Below are 18981 nucleotides of genomic sequence, written 5' to 3' on the forward strand. Positions count from 1 at the left end.
AGTATAAAGGGGCACTGTGTACTCAGCTATATCAGGTCACATGCTCTGAGTATACAAGTGACTTCTGTAACTGTGGTCCACTACAGCACTGAGAAATTCTACACTGTTTTGTACAGCCTTGCATGGATGAAATGAAGACCACATCAGCCAAAGAGGAAGTATGATTTAAAAAAAAAAGAGAAGTGAATTCATAAAAAGAACATTACATACCCTTTCATCCAAGCAAATAGGATACGACCCAGCATACCCGTTCCATCTGTAAAGAAAGAGTTTTGAATTAGAGATTTCAGGGAAAAAATGTTTATACTGCCACCTTGTGTTTGATGGATAATAGTGCATTTAAAGGAAATGGGACAAAGTGACACAATGTTCTCAAGATGCAATCCAGAGAGCACAGTGATTTCAACCACTAAACCGGTTTGAGACCACATGTGAAATCTCTTCTGATGAATTAAACAGCTGCTGGGAACTTCCACTTACAAATGTAGCAATTCAGTTACACAAACTACCAGATGCTTCCTCAGCTTATTTTAAACCAGATCAACACAACAAAGTAAAGGCAGACAAAAACGTGCAGCTGTCCCAGGGATGACATTGCACCATACAAAAGCAGAAGTTACTAGTCTGTTCTTACTACAGTGAATTACGTCATCTTTTTTCTTTTTCCATCTTCTCTTCACTTTAGCTCAGGATGGCTCACATCCACAGAAGAGTATGCCTTTCTCTTCATCCTACGGTTTCACAGCAAACCCGCCATAAACTTCATGACACTTGCTTTGAAAAGGCCATGGAGTAAATTTTATTCCTTAGTATGGAAAACAAATACTGGGGTTCAGCTGAAGGATGGGCCACAATCTGACATTCATATAAAGTGTGATAATTTTGTCATTGATCAATCACTTCTAAAGCATGTAATCAATGGGTTTGTAACACGAGTGCTCACACACAGAAAGGCAAGCACTCACACACAGAAAGGCAAGCACAGAGCCTGCTATCAGCAGGGTGTGTAACACAAGTGTTCACGCACAGAAAGGCAAGCATAGAGCCTGCTATCAGCAGGGTGTGTAACACAAGTGTTCACACACAGAAAGGCTAGCATACAGCCTGCTATCAGCAGGGTGCGTAACACAAGTGCTCATGCACAGAAAGGCAAGCACAGAGCCTGCTATCAGCATGGTGTGTAACACAAGTTTTCATGCACAGAAAGGCAAGCACAGAGCCTGCTATCGGCAGGGTGTGTAACACAAATGCTCACACACAGAAAGACAAGCACAGAGCCTGCTATTGGCAGGGTGTGTAACACGAGTGCTCATGCACAGAGAGGCAATCACAGAGCCTGCTCTCGGCAGGGTGTGTAACACAAGTGTTCACACACAGAAAGGCAAGCACAGAGCCTGTTATCGGCAGGGTACAGGGTGTGTAACACAAGTGTTCACACGCAGAAAGGCAAGCACAAAGCCTCCTATCGGCAGGGTGTGTAACACAAGTGTTCACACACAGAAAGGCAAGCACAGAGCCTGCTTTCGGCAGGGTGTGTAACACAAGTGTTCACGCATGCACAATCTCACACAAAGCCCAAGATGCACAGCAACATTCCACAGCCAGTTTCATATCATACCCTCTCCTATCAGACCTCTGCTTGGGATAGTCACCTAGCTGAGCTCTCAGTCATTGCCTTCCCCAGAAGTGACAGCTGCTCTCTTCTTACTAAATATGTCCCTCACCACCCAAAACTTACTGGTGGACCTTCTTCAGGAAGTCAAGGAAGCATATTAGGAACTAGCTGCAATCTGAGTTGGCTCAAAGGACCACCTGTCTGTTATGAGCATACATAAAGTAATTCACTTATCTGTAAGGGCACACACAACTTAAGATGCAGCTTGCCTTGGCTCCCTTCTCCCATTCTACATTTATCCCTATTTTGAGTCTAAGTGGAGGAAATCTTTGTTCAGCTACCTAAGATATTGTCTCTTTCTGTCTTAGCAGAACTACTGTCTAAAAAGAAAAATTAAAAAAATTGTTGGAAACAACTCAAAGCAGTGGCCTCTCACAAAGTAATATCATGATGGAGCAGGAAGACAGGCAAGTGCTTGACCGGGTGGCCTCTCACAAAGTAATATCATGATGGAGGAGGAAGACAGGCAAGTGCTTGACCAGGTGGCCTCTCACAAAGTAATATCATGATGGAGCAGATAACAGGGAAGTGCCTGACTAAGTGGGAACTACTCCACATATGGATATGAGTGGGGCAGATAATTAATTTATTGAATTACTAGCAGAAATAGAGAAGATTAACTATGGGGCCAAAACTAACAATAACCTTAAAGATAGTGAGTTGGCCATTGCCACCCACTTGAACAACCTTGCTGAAGTGTAATGAGGAATTGCTGGCTATGAGGCAAAAATGTAATCATGTTGGGGGCAGGATGGAATATTTAGAAGGATAACAAGGATAACGTATTGGCATGGAAGATCACGCTAGGCAAAAAAAAAAAAACATTAGATTTCATGCTGTCCACAAAGGGGAGGAGCTAGAAAATTGTGGGATTATGTGTAGCAAAATACTGTCTGCATGGGCAAAGATAGTTCCTGGGGATATCCAAACAGGGAAAGTTAATTGTGTCTATATTCCTACATAAATGAGAAATAATATATCTCAGGTCTATGTGCTATGCAATAAAAGAAAAGATACTTTCTGCACTATGTATTCCTGGGCACACACTATTAATTAAGGCTACATGAGTTTCTGCACTATGTATTCCTGGGCACACACTGTTAATTAAGGCTACATGAGTTTCTGCACTATGTATTCCTGGGCACACACTGTTAATTAAGGATACACGAGTTTCTGTACTATGTATGCCTGGGCACACACTGTTAATTAAGGACACGCGAGTTTCTGCGTTATGTATTCCTGGGCACACACTGTTAATTAAGGATATGCGAGTTTCTGCACTATGTATTCCTGGGCACACACTGTTAATTAAGGATAAGTGAGTTTCTGCACTATGTGTTCCTGGGCACACACTGTTAATTAAGGTTACGTGAGTTTCTGTGTTATGTATTCCTGGGCACACACTGTTAATTAAGGATACATGAGTTTCTGCAATATGTATTCCTGGGCATACACTGTTAATTAAGGATACATGAGTTTCTTCACTATGCATTCCTGGGCACACACGGTTAATTAAGGATACATGAGTTTCTGCACTATGTATTCCTGGGCACACACTGTGAATTAAGGATACACAACTTTCTGCACTATGTATTCCTGGGCACACACTGTTAATTAAGGATACATGAGTTTCTGCACTATGTATTCCTGTTCACACACTGTGAATTAAAGATACACGAGTTTCTGTGCTATGTGTTCCAGGGCACACACTGTTAATTAAGGATATGCGAGTTTCTGCACTATGTATTCCTGGGCACACACTGTTAATTAAAGATACATGAGTTTCTGCACTATGTATTCCTGGACACACACTGTTAATTAGGATACACGAGTTTCTGCACTATGTATTCTTGGGCACACACTGTTAATTAAGGATACACGAGTTTCTGCACTATGTTTTCCTGGGCACACACTGTTAATTAAGGATACGCAAGTTTCTGTGTTATGTGTTCCTTGGCACACACTGTTAATTAAGGATATGTGAGTTTATGTACTATGTATTCCTGGGCACACACTGGTAATTAAGGATACATGAGTTTCTTCTCTATGTATTTCTGGGCACACACTGTTAATTAAGGATATGTGAGTTTCTGCACTATATATTCCTGGGCACACACTGTTAATTAACGATACGTGAGTTTTTGCTAAAAATGATTACTCACAGGAGACTCTGCTTAGCAGGGCTTTTTTTAAAAAAACAATCATCCATATTTGTATACTGAACAAATAAAGGTTTAGACCTTTATATCCAGTTGAACAAAAGGACTGCCTACTGGGGGACTTGTACACCTTTCTATCTTGGAAGGAGACTAAAATGAAGTTGTAGCAATCCTCTCCTGCCTTCCTGTGAGTCCTACTTCAAAGGGATTGGCTGCCTCCCTACCAGTGAATGCATCTCCAAGAAGTTTGGCCAACTCAAGAACAGGAGCCATTTTATTTATTCAAGAAGGGAATGATTGCTCACCTGTGGGGAGCTCTTAGTGGTAAAATGTCCATGATGTTCTAATTTGACTGCAGAATTACTTTTAGTAACTTCATATTTTCATATCATACATAGTGGTGTAGATCTGCTTTATTTGTTGCAAGCTATCTTTTACTGGAATTTGAAAAAGGAACTAGTGCTTCATGTAGGGCTGGTTCCAGCACAAGATGACCAAGGCAGCTGTCTATGGCCTGGTGTGGGCTTGGGGGGGGGGGGGGGCTGGGCCTGCCCTGGCTGTAAAATTTTTTTTAAAAATGCTGTCTCTGCTGCCATCACTAAAAATAAAAAAACACTCTTCCAATCAAATGCTCTGCTCCTGTGCTGCATTCTGCACCCCTGAGCACAGGAGATTTACTGCACAGAACTGTCCCTTGGAGTGAGGGGTACTAATTTAGCTACCATGGCTGTCCACACAGGAGATATGAAGCAATAAATAGGATGGCCTAGGTCAAACTTAGCAGTTCTGAAGAAGAAAATTCAGGGGGGCAGTCATGTTTTGCTGTGTGTGTGTGTGTGTGTGTGTGTGTGTGTGTGTGTGTGTGTGTGTGTGTGTGTGTGTGTGTGTGTGTGTGTGTGTGTGCGTTCTTCAGAAGGATTATGCAGCAACAGCAACTTTCTACTGGAACTGCCCAACTATGATTACAGAAAATTCAGGTAAGCACTGGAGATTACAATCACTCACTATGTAATACCAGTCATTAAGAGTATCACTGCTCAGAAAATACATATATGTTAATCTTCCAAGTCCCAGGAGTACTGTCTGGTTAAGTGTCTTGCTCAAAGTCATACAGTAGGGGAAATGGAGCTAGGAAGAATCAAACCCTGCACCACAGTACAAGAAACAACTCACTAGGAAATAAGGGACTTAGTCCACTCCACCAGCTGCCAGACCTCCCATAAAATATTCATCTTCTAATAAATCAGAAGGGTAACGGTCAGTCAATAAAGCGAGTCAGAGTTTTAAACTTATTGTTCAGAAAATACATTTCAAGTTAATTGGGGATGTGTGGCCCTTAAGGCTATGATCTACAAATAAACCACTCCCTGGAGTCAAAAGTACAGCATTTGAATCCTTCCACCTCATATGCCTGTTCCGTGCCTTTCAGCATGTCAGTCAGACAAAGCGCCTAGGTCATCCCTGAAAAAGGACACTTTGTACAGTGAGTTTACCTGGTTAGTAAATAAAAAAAAATGGTACTTAAAATCTGGGCCTCTGTCACCTCTTTATTTCTGGCTTTGTCCAGAATTCTTGAGCAAAGAAGTTGAAAGGTATTTTTGTCTATTCCTTATCACAGTTATAGCTTTCTGACAAATTGTAGTCATTAAACAATAGCAAGCATGAATTTCAAACTTGATATCCTTCAGAAAATGCTTTTTATTTTAAGAATGTTCAAAGTGTATAAGAGAATATTTTAAAATCTATTCTGGACTTCTGTCTCTGATGTGACCTAAGAAGTTAAAAGGCTAGAGGGGGTTGGAGTGGGTTCCACTTTATGGTTTTGACAGCAGCAAATAAAAATACATTGCTGGCTCATTATTTATGGATGTATTCATTCACTTATTCTCAAGCAGGTATCTGCATATCTCTCAAATGTCCCAAATTTTGACTCAAATTTCAGTTCTGTCCCTCTTAATCCCTCCCAAAACTGTTAACTTTTGGAGAAAAAGTGGAGAATTTTATTTAATAAATAATGACAATAATCAGAGTTATGGGTTTCTTTTGCTTCAGCAAATATACATCAGTTCACATTTCGTTACTCTGGCAATATTTATTTATTTCAGTTTGATGACAGGGGAAGTCCACTGGGCCTAAAACGAGCCCGTTTTCAGAAGAGCCACAGGAGGAAAAGCTCCAGTAACAATGGCAAACATATTAGCATATACACATGCAGAGCAAAGAAGTCATACAGCTTTATGCATCATTCTACAGTAAAAAAAAAATCTACATTCTACAATAATAATAATAATAATAATAAAATCTAGCAACTGCACAGTCTAAGAGTCATTAACAGTGAATTACAATTGGAATTTTACATTCCACAATAATAGTAGTAAAAATCTAACAACAGAACTGTCTAAGGGTCATTAACAGTGAATTATAATTGAGGATGAAAAATTGTTGGAAATAAATTACTATTAAAATTTTGAGGTTAAGGAGGAGTAGGAGAGCAAATAAGGTGAGTGCAGTGACGATGCACAGAGTTAGAAGGTGGGCTTTGATATACATTCAGTGATGGGATATTGGAGGAGTTCCTAGAGTTGGTGGCGAATTTGCAGATATTATTGTAGCAGGTTTCTAATTTAGTTTGAAGGCCGAGATGAAGATTCGAGAACAGAGGAGTGCCATATATTAGGGAGGGGATAAGGTACATGGAGGCAAGGGTCTTTCTGGTGGAGGTGGTGAGATAATGGTTATGCCTATATAGGAGTCCTAATTTTTGGTGGGGGGTTTTCTATGTTAGTTTGGATGTGGATATTAAATTTTAGATGCTCGTCAATAATGACACTAAGCAGTTTGGTGTGAGGGACAATTTCAATGGCGTTGTTACTCTGTCTTATGATCTTGAAAGCATTTTTATCAATGGGGGAGGGTTTCGATGGGGAAAAAAATCATTAATTTGGTTTTATTGGTGTTAAGGGCTAGGTGGTTGTTTTGCATACAGGTGTCAGTATTTGAGAAAGCTGACTGGGTTATCTGCAGAAGGACAGAAGGGGTGTGAGCTGAGCAGATGATTGTTGAATCATCGGCATACTGGATTCGTTTAGAATTGGAGATGGTGTGGTAAAAGTTGTTGATGAATATATTGAAAAGTAAGGGACCAAGGACAGAACTTTGGGGTACCCCAGTAGGGTGTACAGAAAGGAAGAGGTGAAATGTTTCCATTTAAGAGCTTGTTGTCTTTTGAAGAGGCAGCTAGTGAACCAAGCTATGGTGGAAGGGGAGAGATTGAGGAAGGAGAGCTGTGATAAGAGTATAAGGTGGGAGACAAGTGTTGAAGGCTTTGGAAAGGTCTAGGAACTGGGTTGATACGATTTTGCTGGACTCACGAGCATGGTTAATGGACTCAAGGAAGGAGAGGAGTGCAGTGATGGTACTGTGTCCAGGACGGAATCCATGTTGTGTGGGCATTAGGAGGTTGTTTTGTGTTAGATAAGGCATCAGTTGTGAGTGAATACATTTTTCCAGGACTTCTGAGAGGGGAACGTTGTTCAATAGGATGGAAATTAGTGGTGTCAGTGTTTTACCGCCTTTATGGAGTGGGATGATGAATGCTTGTCTCCAAAGTGAGGGAACATAAGATTCTTGGATTGACCTATTTATTAAAATGGAGATAGGGAAGGCTATGGTGTTGGCAGATAGTTTGAGGAAGGATGCAGGTAAATTATGTGGTACGTTGGAGCATGGTTTCAGTCGGAGGAAGAGTTTTTTTTATTACGTGTGCGGGCACAGGATTGAGGCTGAAGGAAGGGGTATGTGTTTTACATCAGGGGGGAAGGTATGGGGAGGGGGGAAGATACTGGAGTGGAACTGGGGAATATGTTTGGCTATACATTCCACAAAGGTGTTAAATAAAGAGGCTGTTTCTTCATCAGAGCAGTTGGGGTTTGGGCATGGGTTGTCTTTACTGCCAGGATGAAGGAGAGAGGAGACAGTATTCTGGAATTTTCCAGAATTGTTAGTAATTGTTTGAAGCTTAGAGTAATGTGTTTTCTGGTCTCTGGTTATTATTTTTTTATGAAGTTGCAAAGTTGATTAAATTCTAGTAGGGTGTTAGGTTGCTTATTTCTTTGGTATTGTTTCCACTTTTTGTCTCTTAGTAGCATGATCTGTTTAGTTTCCTTAGATAGCCAGGGAGAGGTTATAGCCTTAACTCTTTTGGTCCTGAGAGGAGCAAGGTTATTGAGTAGGTACAGAAAAGTTTCATTAAAGTAGTTGAAGGTGTTGTCAAGGGGCAGAGTTCTTAAAGGTGTCCAAGTCAGTTTTAGGCAGTCTGTAAATGTTTGTAGGTTAAAGTTGGACAGGTTTCGTGTTTGAATGTAGTGATGTTGTTTATGAAGGGGGGAGGGTACCAATCAGCAAAGGCTGGTAAATGGTCACTGAGGGGGTCAGGAAGGATTCCTGAATTTGAGATTAGATTTGGATGAGACAGTAAGATACAGTCAATGATGGAGCCGGAGGTTCCATCTTTGGCCTGGTGGTGGAGTTTATTAGCTGGGTGAAGTTAAAGAGGTTGATTGTTTGCGTAGGGGATTGAAAGTTAATTGTGGCCCAGTTAATGTTTACGTCGCCTAGGATGAAGGTTTTGTTTTTAATGTTAGAGGAGAACCAGGCGAGAATGTCTTCTAGTATTGGGATGTTATTACCTGGAGGGATGTGAAGAGCAGCTATGCATATGTACTTGTGTTTGTTCAATTTTAAGAGCGCTATGGTTAATTCAGAGTTGGCAAATTTTGGAGTGGGAGTATTGTATGGGGTAACTGAGTAGGTGGAAGAGTAGATTATGGCTACACCACCTCCTTTTTTATTGGGCCTATCGTTATGAATCATATCGTAGCCAGGTGGCAGGATTTCGTTATCTTTTATGTGTGGTTTCAGCCAAGTTTCTGAGATGGCAGCTATGTCTGGCTGGTTGTGGGTAAGCCAGGCATGTAGGTTAGGAATTTTATTATGGAGACTTTGGGCATTAATTGTGGTAATGCGAATGCTCTTGGGGGTGCGAGGGGATGATGGAGGGGGACAAGAGATGGATGGGGGGTTGGTGGGCCCAGGATTGGGGTGAATGTCGCCAGAAAGAGAGGGTAAACAGAACTAATATTTTAAAAGTGTCCTCAATTATTTCTAGATTTGTCCCTGATTGGTTGTGAGCTCCATGTATCTGAGTTGTACAGCCATGCAATTAGCTGTGATTGATGGTTGTGTGTGTGCATCAATACTTTGGTTCCTACACCCCCACTGTAGTTATGGTGCAAAGGATGGAACTGACTGTAGTAAACAGGAACATCGTCACATGAGCAATGTTCTTTGAATAGGATCCTTGGTTTCCTTATTTTCTTGACGGTTAACAGTGTGCTTGTTATTTGGCTGTGAATAAACTGGACAGCATACCTCTCAACTGTACTGAATTCCAGGGTATTTACCGTTTTGGGGGTTGAAATTTTAGAGTGCCACAAATTCCTGAGTGGCCCCTTTAAATCTTGAATTTGTGTGGGGGAGGTTTTGTACACGATGACGTCATTGCATATCACCAGCATATTCCATGTGCTTGTTTATACTGAGTTATAAGATACACCAAATCTGTGCCTTTGTGACAGATATGGGGATTGGGGAAACTGCGAAGACTGAATATCTTGGAACCTATTAAAATATACCGTGATTTCTTCGCCGCTCAGGTATACCTGGTTTCCTAGGATGAAGCTTTTCGCCAGTTTATCTGCGACTTTAGCATCAGGATTGTAACCAGAACTTAATTGTAAAACAAAGTGCATGGAAAAAGCAGCAATTCCATTACCTGTAATGGAGTAAGGGATCTCTGTATGTCCAGAATAAAACACTGGTTAAACGGTTAAGGTTATTAAGTGGCTATTGCAGCATTATGTTTATACATATTTCTTGTTTAACTCACTTTATTTGCAAATCAGAAGTTGGAGCTGTATAGGAAGGTTGGTGGTAGTAACGTTCACACTTCACTTGGGCTGAAACTGTAAGAAATGTTATGTTTAAATACCCCATTATATTTTTTTAGTCATGCATGAAGTCTTTTATATAAATGTAGTGGTAAGGTGTGAAAGTGGTTCTGCTTGGACCTAAACATAACCGGAAGACGGGCCCTGTTTGTCTTGGGTTTTTTTTTTTTTTTTTTTAATTCAAGGGTTGTTTTGCTAGACTGAAACAACATACAGGTTAAGAGAATGTTTTACTTGTGTTGGCAACTTATTTTTTTACGTGTACAGGCATTTGCATTTTGCTTGCTTAGGAGGCTTTGCAATTGTTCTCTCTTTATTTGCATGCATGTGCATGCTGGCTGGGTTGTGATGGTCGTACATTATAACAGAAGCTTGCAAACATCTGCCAGCCTTAGACTACACGTACACTCATTCCTGGACATTTGAGTGTTTAAGAATGTGCAGTAGGTGTGTGAGTTTATACTAGTAATGGTCTAGTCCTCTTCAACATCTAGTGGGATTTGCAAGAAATACCCAACGCACACACACACACATCCACACACACACACACACACACACACACACATGCGCGCGCGCACACACACACACACACACACACACACAAAATGCATACACCAGATTTCCTTTATTTTCTGTGTTTTTACACAATTTGGTTGTGCAGAAGTTTAACTGAAATGAAGAGCAGTGGATGCTAGGTTAAGAAGGGAGGTAATGATTAGTGAGCAGCAGTATGGCTTCGTGCCAGGAAAGAGCACTACAGATGCTAAGTTTGCTCTGAGAATGTTGATGGAGAAGTATAGAGAAGGTCAGAAAGAGAAGCATTGTGTCTTTGTGGACTTAGAGAAAGCATATGACAAGGTGCTTAGAGAGGAGTTGTGGTATTGTATGAGGAAGTGGCGAGTGACAGAGAAGTATGTAAGAGTGGTAGAGGGTAGTGTGACAGTGGTGAGGTCTGCAGTAGGAATGACGGATGTGTTTAAGATGGAGGTGGGATTATATTAAGGATCAGCTCTGAGCCCTTTCTTATTTGCAAAGGTGATGGACAAGTAGACAGATGAGATCAGACAGGAGTCCCCGTGGACTATGATGTTTGCGGATGACATTGTGATCTGTAGTGAGAGTAGGGAACACGTTGAGGAGACTCTGGAGAGGTGGAGATATGCTATAGAGAGGAGAGGAATGAAGGTCAGTAGGACAATGACAGAATACTGGTGTTTGAATGAGAGGGATCATAGAGGAATGGTGAGGATGCAGGGAGTAGAGTTGGTGAAGGTGGATGAGTTTAAATACTTGGGATCAACAGTTCAGAGTAATGGTGAATGTGGAAGAAAGGTGAGGATGTGAGTACAGGCTGGGTGGAGTGGGTGGAGAAGAGTGTCAGAAGTGATTTGTGACAGATGGGTACCAGTAAGAGTGAAAGGGAAGGTCTACAAGAGGGTAGTGAGACCAGCTATGTTACATGGTTTGGAGATGGTGGCACTGACAAAAAGACACGAGTCAGAATTGGAGGTGGCAGAGTTAAAGATGTTAAGATTTGTATTGGGTGTGACAAGGATGGACAGGATTAGAAAGGAGTATATTAGTGGGTCAGCTCATGTTGGATGGTTTGGAGACAAAGCCAGAGAGGTGAGATTGCATTAGTCTGGACATGCTGAGGAAGGTTGCTGGGTATACTGGGAGAAGGATGCTAAGAATGGAGCTACAAGGTAAGAGCAAAAGAGGAAGGCCTAAGATAAGGTTTAGGGATGTGGTGAGAGAGGACATGCAGGTGATTGGTGTGACAGAGCAAAATGCAGAGGACAGGAAGAAATGGAAACAGATGATCCGCTGTGGCGACCCCTGAAGGGAACAGTGAAAAGAAGAGGAAGTAATGCATTTAGCAAATAAAACATGCATTACTCAACTTTTGTTTTGAATTTTGGAGTTGATCTTTTGATAGGGTGGTGTGTGTGTGTGTTTACAGACCAAAATATCTGTATCAGCACCCAGTTTCAGTTGTTTACATGGGATCTGATGTTGTGCCAGCTGTTACCACGTTTAACTCACAATCACCTTTTCACCTGCCTCAGGTCTTCTCTGACACATTCATCCTTTCCTTGGCTGGGTGGGCAACTGGGCATTCTTGTTTCCTCTTGCCTGCTTCTCGTCTTTCCCAAATCTGCTTTGCCAGCCCATGTTATATTTTCTTGCAAATGTGCCGAAACCACTGTACTCTATCTGTTCAGTTTGACCTCCTTTGTAATTGGGGCAGGGGGTGGGAGGTTGGCATAATGGTTAAGGTATTTACACTACAAACACAAGCTGCAGGGTTTCATTCTCACATGGGTTAATTGGCTAGGCTTAAAATAGCCCACAAGTGCAGTTAGCCTAGTACTAATCTATAAACCTATGAACCAGTGTACCATTTTTGCAAATGTTCTGAAGGTACTTTTTAACTGGTAGATGTATAAGTCCCTAACTATTCATAAAAAGAAAAACAAAGAAATACAATAGCTTTTAATAACATTATGCTTTTACAGTGAAGCTGGGTACTTTCCCATCTAGACATACAGGTAGAGGATACTTTCCAGTCCAGTGCTTTGAATGTCAGGAGATGGAATAAGTACATGCCGACTGTGCAGGGTGAGGCACTGTTTGCAGTAATGAAGCTACACTTGGGCCATGCTGGTCTGAAGGAATGCAGCTGAATTTTTGTTTTGGTATGTGCTCTGCACTTAAATTGCAGGCTTGATATTTTTGTTTTTGGAAACCTGATGTAGTGCTGTTGTGGATAATCAAGACGGCGTAACGTTGTGCAGCACATGAGAAGTAACAGTAATGACAAGATGGCGTAACGTTGTGCAGCACATGAGAAGTAACAGTAATGACAAGACAGCGTAAGGTTGTGCAGCGCATGAGAAGTAACAGTAATGACAAGAAGGCTTAACATTGTGCAGCACATGAGAAGTAACAGTAATGACAAGACGGCGTAACGTTGTGCAGCACATGAGAAGTAACAGTAATGACAAGACGGCTTAACGTTGTGCAGCACATCAGAAGTAACAGTAATGACAAGATGGCATAACGTTGTGCAGCGCATGAGAAGTAACAGTAATGACAAGACGGCGTAACGTTGTGCAGCACATGAGAAGTAACAGTAATGACAAGATGGCGTAACGTTGTGCAGCACATGAGAAGTAACAGTAATGACAAGATGGCATAACGTTGTGCAGCGCATGAGAAGTAACAGTAATGACAAGATGGCATAACGTTGTGCAGCACATGAGAAGTAACAGAAATGACAAGACGGCGTAACATTGTGCAGCACATGAGAAGTAACAGTAATGACAAGACGGCTTAACGTTGTGCAGCACATGAGAAGTAACAGTAATGACAAGACGGCGTAACGTTGTGCAGCACATGAGAAGTAACAGTAATGACAAGACGGCTTAACGTTGTGCAGCACATGAGAAGTAACAGAAATGACAAGACGGCGTAACGTTGTGCAGCACATGAGAAGTAACAGTAATGACAAGATGGTGTAACGTTGTGCAGCACATGAGAAGTAACAGTAATGACAAAATTACCTGCAAAAAATGTCTGTGTTTGTGGTGCTTGAAGAGAAGTGCTGGGTTTGCATTGATTTTTCCTTTACTTTTATCTGTACCAGAAAATGTCAGGGTGTTGTCTGTGTGCATGACTGCTTTTGTGGCCATGATGTGACCTGTGTTTGTGCAGTCCATATATTAATAGGGAGGGGTACTAAAGCTATGCTGGTTGAGATGGGCAGGGAATATGACTGGGGGTGAGGTGCTTGATGAATACATTACTCTGTTTCAAGAGCTTCAGCTAGATGATTACCATAATGCATTTTCACCAGACGTTGCACTGTAATGTAATGTTATAAAAGCACCACACCCATTTTTATGATTTGTACACACGTTTAAACCAAAGCTGATGCTTTTATTGTATTCATTTTGCCAACTGAATGCAATTTGACTGGAGATGTTTTATATAGTGAATGATTTGTATATTGTATATTAATCCTTTGTATTAATTTGTGTTTTGTGAGATTGTGTTTTCGTGCAAGGTCTTAAAATGGTCCAAGTGGATCAGGAACAATGAAGGAAAAGATTACTGACAGAACCACAAAAGGATCAAATGAGCCCTCATTCTGCCACAGACTTGTGTTGGGAGTCTAATGTAGAAGGGACTGGTATCCCATGACTTCTAGTATGATACATTGCTGGATGAAACCACCAATCACATAATTCAGTTTGTCCATGCCGATGGCATGGTAAAGATTCCCAGAAGACATTTGGCTTAACAGCTGTCATCTTTACATTTTAGAGGACATCACCATTATTACAGACCAGAGTTTGGGAAAACTGCTACCTAATCCAAGCTGGATTGCAGCTTGCTTTGCTGACTATTTCCAGCATTTATATGCTGAACTGTGATGGTGAGGAAGCTGCTAAACAGCTACAGGCTTGCTTAAAGTCATTTCATTCACCTGGGTTATATTCCACTGAGGCAAGTTTTTTTTTTTTGTATCTGAGAATGCTCTGGACCTTGATAGAGTCTTCCTGTTGGTGTACTAGTGAGTGGGATTAGGAGGTCTCTGGACTCTTCTCCAATCTGGTCGAGTTTTTGGCACAAGCAGATTTTAAAAGGGGATATTGAAAGCCGTTATTATGTCATTGTCTAAACCTGGAAAAGATCTATTACATGTGGTACCATGTAAGTCTCTCTCTCTCTCTCTCTTACTAAGATGAGACTAAAAGTCTGGCTAAGATGTTAGATTCAAGGCTGGACAAGGTATTTTCTTCCTAATGTATAAGAATCAGGTTCATTCTTTCAGAGGTAAGTAACCTGACTCTCACCTTCTGGTGGTAAGAAATGTTTCAGTATGTCAGATCTTTATGGCGAGCAATGATATTTTTTTCTTTTTATAAGGTAAAAAAAAACATTCCATAGAATCAGATGGGATTTTTTCTGTAGCTACCCCACGTGTCATGAATTTCCTTTAGATTTAATGTGATGCATGTTGAATCTGTCTGTATGAATCCACCCATAAGGCTTAGATGCAATGTGGTGCTCTCACTTTCCTATGAAATGTTTAAAGGGACATGACAGAATTTACCATTGTCCTTCCGTTTGTTCAGACTTGTTCTTAAACTGCAGTTACAGAGTACTGAGACAGAATAGGACATTTTAGTTTTATGCAAGTACAAAGGTTTATAAAAGTTAAAATATTAATGGAAATAAAAGCCTATTGTTCTAGATATAGTTTGTGTTGTTTTTGTGTTTGAATGTTGGCATCCCATAGTTCTGTTGGGGTGGGTGGAGTTGTGTTGTTATGCATGCAAATTTTATGTTAATTAGTGTCCAGATTTTTTGCCATTTGTACCTACTTTCATGGGCCTTTGTCCAGATATTTGATGTCTCCAGGTTGAGAAGTATACTGGACAGTATAAAGTCTAAGTGTTTAATATTATTACTTTAACTGTGAATACATTTTTAGTTAACCTTACCACCTCAAGGCATGTGGGGTGAAATGCACTCTTTTTGGCTACAACAGTCTGCTTGGAAGTCACTTCATCAGACCGTGATCCTAGGCTGTGTCTGAAAAGAGACACTTGCATCCAGTGGGCTGTCCCAAGCTGTTAGAAAATGTGTTGCACATTTCTATTGAATTCCAACACCCTTCACGTAGATGCTAATTAGTGCGTCAACTATAAGTTGTATGACTATGAGTCCCAGAAAATGATTTGTAGTTTAATGGGTTGCCAGGTGCATTTTCAAGAAATACCAAGTTTCAAGGGAAGAGTTGTTTACTGCTGTTCATGCTATGTCCGTTTTCAGTATGAGACTGCTTTTTTTGTTTAGAAAATTGCGTTTTTTAAACACCTTTACTGAATTATCACTTGTGACACAGGCATATTTACATTTATATAAAAGTAAGAGTCTACATTTGCAAACATTATACATCACACATACTGTATATATCATATAATCTAAGCAGTCTTGCATACATTATTCACTGCCTGCATTCTCTTCAACCTCATTGCTCCTCTAAAACATTTTTCTGCATGCATTGTCCCCCCAACTTACATTTTTTTCTCTTTCTGGAAATATTGTTTCAAAAGAGAAATAAAATAATATCTGCAAAAGACATGGTCCTCTTGCCCATGCCAAGCCCCCATATGACATCATGCTTGTCTCTACATCCCCTCTCTTGGACATATTCCTCTGTCATTCTAGCAGAACTAGCTCCTCTTACTTCACATACGTCCTGACTTGTAATTCAGGGTTCTTACTCTCTTGCTTCTACCAGACAGAACTTATTCCAACGGTATGTCTTTCTTGGTCAATTAACCGAGTGTACATCTTTTATATTGTATATTATTGTAATAGAATATTCATTGTTTACTGGATCTAAGTGCTATGGATGGGAGCATATCTCCTCATTTTATGGGATTGTACTTTTTATCATTGTTACTGTATGCCTTTTTGCATGTCTGTATTTTGTTTGGAGCTTTCTCCTCGGGTGTCCACTGAAAATGGGACCTTGGCTCAGTTGGACCAAGCCGGTTAACAAATGTCAAATAAATAATGTAAAGATCCCACTTCCTGTTCTTTTATCTCTGTTACAATATTCACTACTTCAAGTATAGTTGGTTTAGACTTCGATTTCCATTTTCTAGTAATTGCTTTTTTGGCAGCCACCACAATTAGACACAGAAAGGCTGTACCATAGCTCAAAAAATAATTAGTTAAGTTACACTCATTTGCTCACCCAGTATTTCTGACAGAGTACTCTATACAGAATTTTTAAATATGCCAACTCATTATACTCCCAAAACATATGTTCCTAGTTACCTATTTCTTCCCCATCACACCTCCAGCATTTGTCATGTAACTGAGGAAAAATTCTTTGGAGTATGATTGGGGTATAAAAGTATCTATGCAAATACTTCCAGGCAAAAATGCTAAATCTTCTAGACTTCGTTGCATATTTGAGAGGCATACATATGCCCTCCCATTGTTTCTTTGTGAACTGCATATCTAATCTTTTTCCCAATCTTTTCTAACCTCCTCTGATTGATTCCTAGAGTAGTCGTGCAGTATTTTATATGCCATACTAATTATCCCTTTTTAACAGCAAGCTCTGTTATAGAATCAGCTAAAAATTCAACCAGTACAGGTCTTTCATTTAGGATTCCCCAGTCCCTTTGTCTATATTCTGATATCAATCCCTGATTGGGAAGGCAATTACTAGCCTGCAATCCAAATGTTTTTTGGCCTCTTGCCCTCATCCCATTCTATTACCTTTCCTTTTTTTAATTATTTGTTCCCAATAGCTTGGTTTCTTTGCCATCTTCCTCCAGTAAATTCCAGTCCCCTCTTGTCTATTCTCTGAATCCCTAATTGCAGTCATCCCAATTGACAGAATCTCTTTTCTCCATTCCTGAGTTGGCTTAATTCTTAGAATACTTTCTGCTACTTTATTACTATAATATTCCTGCTTGACTGTTGTTATTCTCCTTAAGGATCAGCATCCAAAATCCAAATTTTTACTTAATTCTTGAATTTACTCTCATTTTCGTCATCATCCCTTTCCACTCTGAACTGTAGCTATCCTTTTGGGTTATGTATAACAGCCTTAACTATGTAACCCTAAAATATCACTTCAAATCAGGTAATCCTAGAACTTTTTGTTGTACTGGGAGGATCAACTTATCCCACTTGACTCATGCCCTCTTCCCCTCCCAAAGGAAATCCTTCAACTCTTTATGAATTACTATACACAACTTCTCCTTTGGTTGATAAAATAATGCCTGACCTGTGAATAAAATTAAAGGGACTAAAACATTTTTACTTCTTGTATTTTGCTATCCACATCCATAGGCAAGAACTTCCAGTTTCTCAGTTTTGTATTATTTATTATTTATTTACTGGCATTTGTTTACCAAGAAAGTCCACTGGGCCAAGAAGAGCCCATTTTCAGTGGAGGCCCGGGAAGAAAATCTCTACGTGAAACACAACACAGAATACATACGTAGTAAAACAAGGCATACATTTTAAATATATACAGGAGCAATGGAGGAAAAGATTGATGACAGAAAAACACTTGGAATATATACATTTGATACATACCTTATAAAAATTCTACAACACTGAGATGTCCTTTGCTGGTTTTACGAGGTACAAAATTATATCATTTGTAAATAAAGCCAATGTTTCTTGATTACTGTACCAATTATATCTCTGAATTTATGGGTCTCTTATTTTCTTTGCCAATGGTTCTAAATATAATGCAAATAACAAAGGAGAAACAGGACACCCCTGCCTGGTTCCTCTGTTCAGACACAAGTTATCAGAGAACCTTCCCACTTTGATTTTTGACAACAATCCGTCATGTAGCCCTCTAATTAACCTTATTACTGCATCAGGAAATGTAAATTCTTACATTGCCCTACTCATAAATTCCCAGCTTACTGTATTGAATTCTTTGTCTGCATCAAGACCCACTAATAAAAACAGCATTTTCTTACATTCTGCTTCCCTCTGGATCATCGTTATTCTATTAATGTCAAATGTTTGTCTCCCCATCCACAAAAACACACTGATCCATATCTGTCAATGTTTGGCAATACCTTTGCCATTCCTTTAGCTATTATAGACACAAACACTTTAAAATCATGGTTTAAAACTGAAATGTGCCCGTGTTTACCCTCTTTAGGTATTACAGCTACCACTGCTTTCTTCCAGGATGTTCGTGCTTCTCCTCTTCTTAAAATACTGTTAAACAAAACCTTCAAGATCTACATCACTTTCTTCCCTCCTAGCTTACAAACTTCCACAGAAATACCACCTATTCCTGGAGACTTTCCTGTACATTGGTTATACAGCACCATTTTTATCTCATCTCCTCCTATCCTGTTAGTAATTGAGCTTCATCCACCTCTAATCTTGGCACATTAAGCCTTCCATAAACATTTCCATTTGTGCTTTTTCTTGACTTCCTCACTTATCTGATGTACACAAATGTTCATAAAAGTTCCAAAATATCTCTATCACCTCTAGAGGATCTCTGGTTATTTTTCTTGTTATAGGCTCCCTAAAAGGATGGCAACAACCCTTTCTACTTTCTGCT

General features: G+C 40.1%; 1 protein-coding gene across 4 annotated transcripts in view; it reads right to left on the minus strand.

Annotated features, from left to right (window-relative positions):
* Positions 1-18981, minus strand: part of RUSF1 (RUS family member 1) — a 261474-nt gene that overhangs the window by 177517 nt on the left and 64976 nt on the right. For all 4 annotated transcript variants that reach the window (XM_044086627.1, XM_044086629.1, XM_044086628.1 and 1 more), the window contains exon 5: positions 211-256. In XM_044086627.1, the coding sequence (XP_043942562.1) occupies positions 211-256 (46 nt within the window). The remainder of the gene's footprint in view (positions 1-210; positions 257-18981) is intronic.

This window comes from Protopterus annectens, chromosome 10.part0 (genome assembly GCF_019279795.1).
Source record: "Protopterus annectens isolate FY-2018-M chromosome 10.part0, PAN1.0, whole genome shotgun sequence".
Lineage (NCBI taxonomy): Eukaryota > Metazoa > Chordata > Ceratodontiformes > Protopteridae > Protopterus > Protopterus annectens.